Here is a 13,280-nt window from a genome sequence, read left to right as displayed (position 1 = left end):
GGGGACTGTGAGGAGAACTCAAAGGAGGAAAAATAAATGTATAGAGAAGAATAAAACAAAAGCCAAACTTTGAAAGGAGAGATTTAAAGAATCGTAAAGTCAAACTGACTGGGAAGGGTTCGGCGGCAGTGGAATCCCGGGGATGAGGTTACATACTTGCTCTGGGTGATTAGGAGGCTTGTGCTTGAGTGAACCGCGACTTTGATCTTCTACTCCCTTCTCCTCGTCCTCCTCGCTATTTATTCTACCGCGCACCGCTGTAATAACAGCACCAGCTCAACCGGTTATTGGGCAGCAAGATGTGTGAAAAGAAGGACCATTTTAATGCTAAGAAAATACTTAATAGCTAAAATATTCATAAATATATATATGTTTATTTCTACATGTTTTATTTTTAACCTACAAATATCCTAAACTCTTTTTGTACATTTATTGGAGTCCATTTTGATTTTATGCGGTTGTTTTGACAGCATGTTGCTGCAGCTGCCTTTGATTTGCCATCATCACAGCTGCGTCTCGTTTGTTAATTAGCCTCAGCCTCTTCTCACTGCAGGAGCTCTCAATTCGTCTCTCACAAATGCGTTGTCAAGTTCTTGCTTTTGTGTCATTTAGGTTTGTCGGGGTTAAAATTGAGCTAAATGTTTTCTTGTCAAGTCACAAAATGATGCTCTTCATACTTGTCACTTGCGTGTGTGACTAGTTTGTAGATTTGAAGCCCAACAATGTTATGGTTATTATGCAAACAGATTTTGTGTGGGAAATCCATATTTTGAGTAGGACTTCTCTGTTAGTCTAATTTTTTTTATTTAAATATTGTTTCCGTACGCTGTTCTGTCCTTGCAATAATCCTGTATCCATTTGGATAGAAACATTACATGTATGACTTTTCTCGTGTTGCGCGCCGCCAAACTACTTTTAGCACTAAACTCAAAACCAAAAGATTTTTCAGAATAAAAAGATTGTTCAGACATAGCCATTTTGCCTCCTTGACCAAACTATACAGCTTAAGTGCTCAAACGTGTGGCCTATTTTTCAAAATAAAAGATTGACTTTGCACCATTATGCAACAGTTAGTAATTTGCTGCAAAGCCGATTTTTTTTTTTTTTTAAAAAGCAGCTTTTCTCTGCATCAGAATCAGCTTCACGGTGATTGCATAAATTGTTTAGACGTTGCATTAATGGTTTAGGTGTTAGATAAAAGTATCCTTTATATAATACATGACACATCCACAGCAGTTAACCTATCAGAGGGCTGGTTACTACCGAGGAGATTCTTCACATTGCTTGATTTCCTGTTTTGAATCCAGTAACAGACATTGAGAGAGCCTCCATTTCCTCGTAGAGTTTAATGAAGTACTTATAGTAATGTAGCATAAAATATACTTTTGCGTACCTGGCAAGATGGGGCGCAGTCCGAATGGGCCTCTGGTGGGAGAGATGCCTCTGACGATGCAGTCGAACAGGAAGCTGATCTGCTCGCCCTCCGCGGATGCCAGCAGAAAAACACCAGCCCCTGCAGGACACAAGGCTTTATGTTTTTGCTGTTTGTTCAATAGTTGTCTGTTTTTTACAGGTTGGTCCAACACAGACTCTTAATCAGACTCTTCTTAGACTTTATTATTGATTGACTCGTTTGCTGTGTGTTAAAGTCAGAAAGTTTAGAACTAAAATCGTGTCTTTAAGGAAGGGAGCTATTTTAGATCTAGATTTCCAAATGTCTTAAGAAAAACATGTTTATCACAAAAATTTGAATAAACTTCTCATTTTTTTACGCCGGTCGAAAGAATATCAACACTGGAGCTAAAGCTCTGGTATTAGAAGTTAAATCGGAGATTGAAATACTAAAAACCTTAAAAAGGTCAACAGTTCACCAATGTCAGCACAAATATGTACAATTAGTATTATTAGTGTACAATTCTGCTTCTGTTTCATTTTGTTTGACAGCTCTCCTGTGAGGGTCAGACGTCTCTGACAATACAGCTGCCTGTTCATTTAAAGGTGTCAACATCAAAGGGTCGTAGTGTCAGTCTGTCCCTAAGACCACCCATGTGACTCACATGTCCGGCGCTGTGGGGTCAGCGCACGCTGCTTGCTTAGGCTTTTTACAAGTCTGATGAAGACCTACCCTACCAGCTAATGCTGAAGCACTTTTAAAGAATGGCAGATGAAAAAACATCAGGTGCCAATTGCCGGAGAGCAGACGGAAAAAAATAAACCACAAAGGAAAACAAAAGAGCAGGTGGCAGAGCTTCTTTGGTTTCTCATCATTCTGTAAAGAATGAAAAACAACTCAAGTGGATGCTTCAGGTCTCTCCTCTGAGAAGTGGGAAAAAAGAGACTTCGCCCAAAGTAACACAATTCATTAAATCGGGTTCAGTAAGTGGGAAGTGTAAATTAGCTCGGATCTTCCCAGACGCTGAGGAGCCGCAGCTTGCATCTTTATTTTTACAGCAGCAAACACATTTGAGCTGCCAAAAAAGTAACTGTTTCTGAGAAAGTCTGTATGAAAAATGGATCTATGGGGTTGATAAAAGCTTCAACTAAGTTTACATACTAAAATACTACCTAAAGAGAATGTACTGTGTTTATACATGTACAGTAGGGCAAAAAAAAGTATTCGTCGATTCTGCAAATGTAATTTAAAAAGATGAGAGAGATCTGTAATTTTCCTCATAAACCTTGTTCCACTGAGCGGTCTGGTCCAGTATTTTGAGTGTTTCCATTGTACAATGGACCTAATAACCAGTACTGAACCGTACCTCTTGAGGGCCCTTGGTCCATTGAAAAGTGGAACAGAACAGTTGGGGTGGAGCCACTGTGGCCACCCGTTGATTGGCAGAAAGTGATTGGAAAAACCCCATTATAGCGCTCATTTAAGCTAATGTTGCCAACGTCTATTAGCATTCTGCTTTTGCAGTTTCCTCTTTTGGTCACGAGTCTATATTGAAAATGTCTGCAAACAACAGCAAGGTACGGTCTGGGGTGGAACTGCAAACGTTCCTTGCTATTCTTGGCGACGGTGTGATACAGGTTAAGCTAGTGGCACGCTAGCGGTCTACACCATGCATGTGCTATGAGAACAAATAGCTCAGTGGAAGCAAGGGTTAATTGAGTGGAAATGTTCGCTAGAATTAACTCCTTACCAGAACGGACCACTCAGTGGAAACAAGGCCATGCTAGATAGATGGCTAAAGAATCAATGTAGATGATGGAGGACAAAGGTTTCCTGTAGATCTTCACCACGTTTCCAGAAACTTTAGCTGCTACTTTGGTCTATTCTTCCATACTGATCTTCTCCAGAAGTTTTCAAACTTTCCATTTTCTCCAACTCTCTCTGATTCTCGATTGACTTGAGGTCTGATCACTCCAGAACCTCAGAGTTTCATTCTCAGTGGTCTCAGGGATCTTGTTTTTCCACAATTTCTAATAATAATTCTTCTCATCAAGCTGTTACATTATTGTAGTTTGGTTTATCTTTCTTGTTCAAATGTACAATCATATTCCTGGTGTCCTTTGACAGCTCTTTGGTCTTGGTGGAGAGGTTACTGTCCGACCGTTCAATGCTGCATTCACACCAAACACAATTTGTCAATGGAAAAAAATGCAGCAAATTATAGACAAATGTGAGCTACCTTAGTTGTAATAAATGGAAAATAAACCAATAAACATCAGAACAGGTTTGGAAATCAGGATGCTTATGCGTAGTAGATGGGAAATCGTTAACATGTCATTTCCATGGTCATTCAAGAAACTGCAACATTTGGCTTCATATTAAAAAAAAAAAGTTTGGTTTTGTCAAACATGTTTGTGAACTTTGGTATATATAAGATCAGGACTTTGAATTTAGCTTGTGCAGTTCCTTTTTGACATACACTTTTTTACCTAATTTGTATAACTTCCCAAAAAAAAAGAGTTTCCTAACTAGTAACAAGTTGTCTTAACTCAGAAAGAAATAACATTTCTAAGGTAAAATGAGCAAACTACTTTTTGTCCTATCAAACCTGTTATAACACTACGATGAAGCCAATATTCAATATTTTTAGCCCTTCCCAGCAGTGGAGCTTGTTTGAGTTGCACCAATTAAAAGCACAAGTAACACCCCATAGTTTGGGTTTGTTTTGATAGCAGTCGACTTGTTGATGAAGTCAGAGGAAAGTCAGTCTAGCTCTAATAAAATGTCAGCAAAGCATCAGTTAATCTCAGCTGTCTCCAGTTTTCTAAAGCCGCCAGGTGAAAAACGAGGTGGGTGTTGGCAGGGATCCTTGACTTTCTATCAACACGGCTTTGAGCTAATTCGATCCACCACGTGTCAAATCTGACTTCGAGGACATTTCATTTCTCAAGATCTCCTCTGGAGAAATGAAGCTGATTTCTAAATAAAGGATGGACTTGTCTGCACCCACCAATTTACTGTATTTCATGTTTATGGATGTTTTGCAGGAAATGTCTAAAGCAGAGGTGTCCAAACTTTTTGCATTGAGACTTTTACAGTTCCTAAAATCTGATATGAAGAGCATAATAAAAGAAAAAGAAATCTAAATTTATTAAACCAACATCTTTCATAGCCATAAAAGCAGCAGACAGAATGCTTGTCTGTTAATAGGGTATCATCAAACAAGGACAAACTGAAGCCTCTTTTGAATTTATGAGCACATGGAGCACTTTCTAGCAGAAAAAAAAAACAATATTTTTATAGAAAAATTTAATTTTTAAGCATATCAAACTAAACAGACATGCAGGAGTAGTAGTCTTATTCAAGTAAGTAAGTATATAAGTAAATGTTTATTTCAATAGCCCCTTTGTCAGATAGAAATCACAAAGTGCTACACAATAGTAAAAATACATGAAGATTTTAAGTCCATTTTTTGGCTCTACGTACCAAACATGCGGTCATTTGGACATCTGACCATGAGATTCACAAGATTTGCACCGCTTTGACATTTTGCACAGTCTCTTTCAGCGGTGAGTACATGTGCTAGTATCGAGTAGAGACAGTCCAGTAGGAACACCATATGCTAAAAGCGCGTTCAAGAATGCCCGTTTAGCAGCTGTTTTTGCTATGTACACACACGCCCAGTGAATACGTAGCACAAAACAAAAACAATCAACTTACAGTAACCGCATCTTGTCCCTCCTTCAAACACGAATCCATTCGGTACTGGTCCGTATCTGCGCAGGTCCGGCAGATTCCAGTACGCAGATATGACCGGAGGGATGTCCCGAGCGACGGCCAGCAGGTTGTTGCACAGGTGAAGAGTAGCAGGACCGCTTTCCAACTTAGTCCCTGGTAAGATTCCAACACTGAACCTATGGACTGAACAAACAGGTGTATAAAGTGAACAACAGAAACACAAGACAAGTGGATTCATCTCAACTATTAGGTTATCCTAGGGCACTTAAGCATCAATAATGGAAAAATTAAGAGCCACTTCTTCCAAATTATTAGGTCTTATCAATACTTTTTGGGATGTAGAATTGTCAAATATTGATGCATAAAATCAAGACTTGACCAATACTTTAGTTTCAGTGTTGACATTCTTTCATCTACGGTAACTCTTTGACTGTTTAGGCTATAAATATGATTCCAACGTATTCTAGAAGCAGCTTTGCATTGATATGCTGCTCTACAGTAACAAAGAGCTTTTTCTATCAGCTAATTCTGAAGTGGAGAAAAGTGGCACAAATATGTAAAAGTGTTGCTTTTCTCCCTGCCAGAACATATTGGACTTGCTTTAATTGCATAAACGGTTGAAGCATTACGATAGTTAAAAGAGCGTGTTATCTAGGTGTTGCCGGTAACATCTCCAGGGTTAAGAAACTGTAGATAGTTTCATAAGCTAGAGCAGAAAAAAGTAAATTGGTGTGAATCCTTGCTGTTTTTTTCCATTAAATTTCAACAAAATCTTTGGCAGTCATTTGGTCAGGCACATGGAGGACAATTCCAAGACACTTCTACCTCTCTGAGCAAGCAGGTGAGATAGATGATGATGAGGAGATGTTGGCAGACGTCTTCACCTCATTCTTTGAGCTAAGCAAGATTCATGTGGCGCCCAATGAGACAACAAAAGCATACTGAACGGTGACTTTCAGTCCTGCGCAGGTGGCATTCGTGGATGTCTTCCACGTTGTGCCATTAAGCGGTCGGGTCACACGCACGCAAGAGATATAATTTCTCAGTGGCGTCTTCAAAACAGTCTGGTCTCTCAATGCTGTCATTAGGTATATGTCTGTGCAGCTGAGCTGCCAACTGCAGAACAGTCCAAAGCTATTAATAACCCATAGTTTGACGGCTAATGTAACTTATATAATAGGTTCTCACAGGACACATCTCAGGGACTGCTCTAATGTTGAGGTCACATTCTAAAACTATCAGTAAACTTAAGCTTTTCTACAAAGATTTGTTGCTATGAAGGATAGTCCCTAAAAGAGTTCACTGATATATCTCGTATTGAGAACTCTACAGTATTAAGTTACGCAATGTGCTTTTACCTTAGGACTTGTTCTTGAGGATTTATTCAAAAAGACAACCTTGGTTGTCTTGAAGCACTACACATAATGGTTGTTCTAGATTGGTAGAACGTAATTCAGTTTTAATAAGGACAAATTGTCCTAACTGTATTTTAATGGGCGATGTGTGACCATTAGATTAGATCGTAGAGTTTTTAAGAGTCATCCCGTGTACTAATGAGAGGGAAACTCCCTAAATGGAATAAAAAAGGAGGAACCTTCCATCTGTGGTGTCAAGTTGGCCATAAGACATCACAAGAACATAGATTGAATTATAAGAGAGGTAAATGTATTTATCTGTTCAACCCTGTAACTTTAAATCACATATTTCTACTTTCTTTACACTCACAAGTCCCATTCATTTACTAGTGATGTGTTGTGCTCTCTAGTGAATCAGAAGAGCCGGCTTTTCCTTTCCATGTAACTATACGTGGGTTGACCCATATGGGTACCATGAGTTTTTGAGTTGTCTGAGCAGGGGTGTCAGCCTCCTGTTGGTTTTCCGTAAATCCTGCCTCATCTGTTGCTGATTACCTGGATCTGGTGTGTTTACCCAACAACTGCAGGTTGGTTGGGAAATATGTTGGACACCGGCCCTGGACGCTTGGATTGTGCCATAGAGGGTCGTAGAGAGGAGCGGCTGCACCTTCAATGTACGACCACCTCGAGGAACGTCACGAGACAGGCTAAGCTTTTTGCCATGAGATTAAAAGGAAACTTTTAGTTTGAAATATCTATATCTTCCCTTTTGCACCCAGATATACACCATTTCTTGTAACAAACTCTGCTATCACGTTTCTTCTTCATTGTCTTCAAACATCATTCTTTCTCAGCATATGTAGCATCTCAAGCTAATAAAAAAGTATAACAATCTGATGAGCCTTTAGCTGTAAGTGTAATGACTGTAACTGTAGATGTTCTAAATTCTTTTCTCTTTTTATGTAGTTTAGATTCTTGATTTCCATGAATGAGGTCCGTGGTTCAGTTTCCTGGATTTCCGAGATTCTTGTTAGAGCTAATCAGAAAACTGGTGAAAAAATGAAACTGGTATACAGCAGACTCATTCCCTTAAAAGAGTGACAGCAGGCAGGGGTCATTACCCAGACCTTAAAAGCATCAACCACAAGGGAAACCATTAGACGGAGGCACCGTCTCTCAGTGGGTGAAGCCTTTGGCAACATCTCACTAACAGATGAGACCAACCTCCCCCTCGTGAAGTTTTGCTGCTCTGTAATGGCTCTCGTTACAAAACAGAGAGCTTACCTACAACGCCAGCTGTGAGGGAACACCTTCAGAAGGTCAGTGAGGGAAGCTGTGACCATCCACCCATCTAAACAAGGCTTCTAACATCCTCTAATGAGTTCCCTGTTAGCGGTTGAATGAGAAGAATTCAAGACAAGAATGTTAAAGAGGAATTTTGTGAAAAGAAATATGTCCACACAAAACTAAAAAGGTCTACAAAAAAAAACACTACCAACCATTATTACTCCTCCTCCGTGCTTCACAGTTACCCTATAGCAGTCAGGTGAGTTATATTCCCTCCACATCTAGACTATACTTTTTACATCCAAAAACTAAAACCATCAAAAAAGTACTAAATATTGCATTTCCCTAAATGACCACTGGAGGCAGGTTTCAGAAGGAAGCAATTTGGACTCAGATGTTGATGAAAATTATGTTTTTTTGTGTTTTTAACATGTTCTTGCACCATTTTCCAATGATGATTAAGACTATATTTAAAGAAAACTGATCTAAAAATTGTGTTTCTGGGTATTTTGTTATTCAAATTGTTGTGAATCAAGAGCAAACGAAAAATGCTGTTGGAAAAAAAAAGTGTATTTGTGACTTAGAAAATACAGTGGGCGGGGCCACAAGCTTCCTGATGTATACTTCCATGTACGTCTTTGTTTTACTCATACAAGCTGGCATCTGGCTCCAAACTGTACAGTCCAATAGTGCTTGCATTTGTGTGGACCCGGTAATATTGGGTCGTGGGTGTGAGAGGCTGTAAGCTAGTGGGAGAACGTTTAAACAGATGGGAGATGAAAAGTGGGGCGGGCTTACTCCATACAAACAGCCCCGCCCCCAACGCGGAGTCAAATTTCTAATGATCTCCTGCCACTCTAAAGAAAGTATGTCCTAGAAAACTACAATGTTTTTTTATATTATTTTGGCTAAAAATGACATAATCATAATTTAAAGACCACTTGGAACGCATTTACAATAGATCAAAAAATGTAAAAGTATAACTTCAAACCACAAATAAATTGTGATGGGTTTCTAAAAGTGGTTGTTTTATATTTACTTGCTTAAAATCAGTATTTTTGGATTTCATTAGAGCTCAAATACGGGCATAGTTTGAATGAACCACTTTGATAAATAGACACAAACAGGACATACTATAACGAATATATTAATTCTAGATGGATAATCTTCCACTTCAGAATCATATGGATGATCTGTCCAGCGTGTGTACGTCTGTGGTCAAATCAAGACGTGTCTGTTGGCAAAACGCGCTCCGTCACTCAACGGAACATGATTCAGCTGCTCCACAGTCCACCCGCGGTGTGTTTTACACCACACTGCTTGGCGTTGGATTTAATGATGCAACACTTGAACGCAGCTGCTTCACTGTGTAGCATTTGTGCCAGTAAAAGTGTGGGGGTCCACATATGTGGCATCAGCACAGCGCCGGTTACCATGACTCAGCATGAGTAAAGACAAGAAAAATGCTTGTTGATGAAAGCCGAAGTAGGACCAACTGTTGATTCATCTACGACTGACTTACTTTACTGACTTACTGCTCACTTTTTTGTCCCTTCAAGTGATCAGTTTTGACATTGTTTTAGCTACCGTTACTATTCAAACGTTTGAGCAATCAACGTAATTCCAGCGGATTCTGAAACATCGATATGCAAAATATGCAAGTCTTTACAGTAATGAAGGGTCTACACTACTAAGAAAAGCGTCTTTGCACTATTATGCAACACTTTACGCTAGCCGAAATGCAAAGTTACTCCGGCGTTAAAGAGTTAATCGGTATTTTTCTAAATAAAAGCCTCTTAAATGGTTCATAGAACTCTAAAATACACCTTGATGATACTAAAACAGCAACATCCAACCAAAATAATACTTCTCACCTTCTCCAAGGCTGTACCGCAGTCGGATGTCCCACGCCTGAAGGGCCTCCCTGCTGTCGAACCCCAGCAGAGTGGTCTGAGTCAGGCAAAGGATGGCCAAAGTGAACGCCACGCCCTCGTAGCACTGCCCAACCTCCAGGCCGCAGATCTCCTCCAAAGTGACAGTCGCTCTCTCTTTGCCGCCCTGAACTCTGTCCGATTTGTCTTTGAAAACCATCAACAACAAGCAATCTGGAGCGGTGACAAAACATACCAAAAAAATCATTTTGATGTCAAGTTAATTCCCATTGCACACTCAATTTATTTTAAAAAATAAATAAAACATAACATGTTTGACTATTTCTGGTCACCTACAGTAGCTGCTGCTACTGCTGTGCACTGTGGACTGTTGACACCTTTCAGACACCTTTCAGTCAGGGTCAGCTGACAGAACAGCTCAGTGTGCGTCTGTGTACTCTTCACACACACGTAACTGAAGCATGAGCGAAGACAGCTGCAACAACACCGACATCAAAGACCCGAGGAGGAGCAGCGCTCACCCCCAGATCAACCTGTGCAGCATGTTGAGCTGCTCCTCTCACATACCCACCACTTCAATAGGAGGCAGAATTATCATGCAATGTGTCGCTTTTAGGAAAATCCAAGTCAATAATGAATCATTTAAGAAATTGTGAATGAGGTTTTAGAAACATAAGGAAAAATACTTTACAGATGACTTTCTGTTCTATTTACTGTAATATTGAATCAGAAACCCAAGGACATTTACTGTTTTAGTCTGAAAACTCCAAAGAATATATATTAGCCAAGTAAAAGTAATGTAAACAGTGAAGTCCTCTCTCAAAAATCTACCAGTTTGAAAGTTTTTTTTTTTTCCAGAATTAGACTCGACCCATAACAGGCTGGAGGGGATGTAAGAATGTAGCTTCCACAGAGCCTTGTGTAAAGTAGGGTTAGGTATCAATTATAATTTCCAGAAACGTTTTTTTTCTATTTTTAGACCACAAATAGTTACTTTTAAAAAAATCCTGAAAACAGTTTGGAAAGTTATGCCTGTGAGTTTATAAAGATGTTTATTTAGTCAGGAATGTATGTTTAGGTGGACCTAGCGTTAGCATTAGCTGTCCTATGGGAAATTCCATTAAACGTTAGCATCAAAATAGCAGACTTTAGCTTTATGTGTTAAATCAATTTATATTTTTATGAATCAATTATTGATCTATTGAGCTTAAATCCATTCAAATTGAGGAATGGGCTTTATTCAGCTTTAGTGTAAAGAGGTTCCAAGTAAGGCTGTACTTGTAAATTCAATTAAAATTAAAAATTAAACACGTATTGACTTTTTTTGACATGAGCTCAAGTTCTCCAATTGGTTATTTTGATCATTGTGTCTCAGATTTTTCTGCAAACGTTTGTTATTCAAAATATGTATTAAGATTTAGATGAAATCTAAAAATGTAACACTTAAAAAAAATATTTGGAGCTGCCATAATGCTAAAACAATTATTTTCTTAATAAAAATAATATTTAAAAATAGCTCGAGTATATTTACATTACATTTAAATTGTGTTTTTTAAATATATTTTTTGAAAACTAGCATATTTCTGGCAGCTAATGTGCACGTTCTGGTTTTCTAATTGGAAATCATTTGGATTTAACTTGTCAATTAATTGAAACTTTAACGTTTTTTTGGTTTGTTAAAGCTCCAACTGTACACTTTTAATACAGTTTTAATTGGTTCTCTCAAAACCCCCCATATGGCCCCCTTTGGACATCCCAGTAAATATCTGGAAGCGCCCCTGGACAAGCTGCGCGTGATTACGTCACATTTTCAAATTAGTGTTAAATTGATTAAAACAGCCCCGTAAAGTTTGACTTTTTATTTATTTATGTATTACCTGCAACAGGCGACGGTTTTCGAAGTACGAGCCACCTAGTTCTCCACTGTCGAACAGAAAAAGAAAAAGTTTGATTAGGTCCGGGGAAAGTGCGCACGAGCTGTTTTCCGCGAGCGACTTTAAACAAAGCGCGAACCTTTTTCGCGTCTCGGAGTCTGGCGTATCCTTCCACGATAACAGAATCCGTCATCTTCAGTCATGGTTCCTGACAGCTGCAGAGCTGCTGTCCGAATGAAGGGTCACTTTCAAAATAGCTGCGCTCTTCCGCTCGTGTGGCGCAAACTCGCCCCCCAGCAAAGAGGGCGCGTGGAAAATGCCGCGGCCAGAGCTCGCGCGTGTGTCCCGTGCCCCGCTGCCTCCAGCCCGGGACGGTCAGGCCCACCTGCCGCTACCGCTGCTGGGAAATGAGCACGCGGCGGATTCATCATCGTTCCTGGAGGAATGTGATGCAGCAGCTGCTGATCTGGATTCAGGCTCTGGAGCGGGATTTCTGAGAGGACAACTGGATCCTGGAGCTGATTTAGAAGTCTGGGATACATTTGAAAATGTTTTGAAACTTCACAATTCGAGAGTTTGAAACACGATAAGTTTATGGGGTGAATTCCAAAAGTTAGCCTATTGAAAATGAAAAAAAAAACTGATAGAATTCTAGAGAGAGATTGAAATAAACTAATCATTCACATTGTAAGGGAAAAAAGTTTCATTTTGTAATTTCTAAATTAAAAGTAAGACTTCTATAATTGATAAACTGAAAAAAATATATAAAAATGTAAGATTTAACAGAAATTTTGACAATTTGCTTTTCTTTAATTAAAGCCTATTTTTCTTTTTCAATGATGAGAAAATTTAGTCAAATTTCTTCGAAACGAAATTATTTTTTGGGGCAAGTGGAAGAATTCTGAGATTAATGTATATATATTTGATTAAAGACAGAATTCCATTTTATTCCATATAAGTTAAAAGTATAGGGGGGGGGGGGGTCAGGTTTTAAAGGCTGGATTTTTTAGGGAAAAATTATTTCTGAAATTAGAATCAAAATCTGTCAAATCATCAAAAAATAGATTTTGAAAAAAATAATTAAGTTTTTAAAGTTTTTAGAACAAAAGTCTGAATAATAATTGAAAACTCGAGAAAATAAAAAAAATGAAATATAGAATTCTAAGATGTTAGAGAATCATTGACAAAAAAGTTTTTATTTTAAGGCCTATTCTTTTCTGTTGTCACAATTAAAAAAAAACAAATTATTTCAAATGTAAATTTCAGGAAGTTTCGAGATTAATGTGAATTTTAAGAAAATAATGAATTCTGAGGTCGAAATTAGAATTGGAATAAAGCCAAAATATAAAATATATTTGATAAATAATTAGGACTAAAGTAAGAATTTATAAAAAATTGTCTGGTTTTGGTGAAAAAGTTATACTTTTGTGTTTCAAGTCTAAGTTGGGTAAGAAATATGAATAATAAAATCCAGAAGCCTAAGAAGGAAGATAAAATATCTATTTAACATAAAGATTTCTTACTTTTCTGCAGCAGTTTTTGCAGCGACTTGTTCTGAAAAACACAAAAATGTAAAATAACGTAATTTCTGAGAAAATATTTTAACACACTATTATAATTTTTTGAATTTGTGTTAGTTATCTTTCTGTTGACTCATTTTGAATTTACTTCTATTTTAATTTCCTTTAATATTGTTATTAATTTGGTGTTGCTACGCTTGTGTTAGTTGCTTTCTTACATT

General features: G+C 38.2%; 1 protein-coding gene across 3 annotated transcripts in view; it reads right to left on the bottom strand.

Annotated features, from left to right (window-relative positions):
- LOC112156468 (protein Dok-7) overlaps positions 1–12,009 on the bottom strand; it is a 28,537-nt gene extending 16,528 nt beyond the window's left edge. For 2 of the 3 annotated variants that reach the window (XM_024288766.2, XM_024288767.2), the window contains exons 1-5: positions 11,679–12,009; positions 11,543–11,588; positions 9,648–9,878; positions 5,114–5,314; positions 1,394–1,513 (exon numbers count right to left, since the gene is read on the bottom strand). In XM_024288766.2, the coding sequence (XP_024144534.1) occupies positions 1,394–1,513; positions 5,114–5,314; positions 9,648–9,878; positions 11,543–11,588; positions 11,679–11,732 (652 nt within the window). In that variant the 5' untranslated portion in view covers positions 11,733–12,009. The remainder of the gene's footprint in view (positions 1–1,393; positions 1,514–5,113; positions 5,315–9,647; positions 9,879–11,542; positions 11,589–11,678) is intronic. The other variant, XM_024288768.2, reaches the window with a different exon arrangement.
- Positions 12,010–13,280: the final 1,271 nt, after the last annotated feature.

Source organism: Oryzias melastigma, linkage group LG18 (assembly GCF_002922805.2).
Source record: "Oryzias melastigma strain HK-1 linkage group LG18, ASM292280v2, whole genome shotgun sequence".
Taxonomy (NCBI): Eukaryota; Metazoa; Chordata; class Actinopteri; order Beloniformes; family Adrianichthyidae; genus Oryzias; species Oryzias melastigma.
Note: the sequence above shows the minus strand (reverse complement) of the source record. Positions and strands in the feature narration are given on the sequence as shown.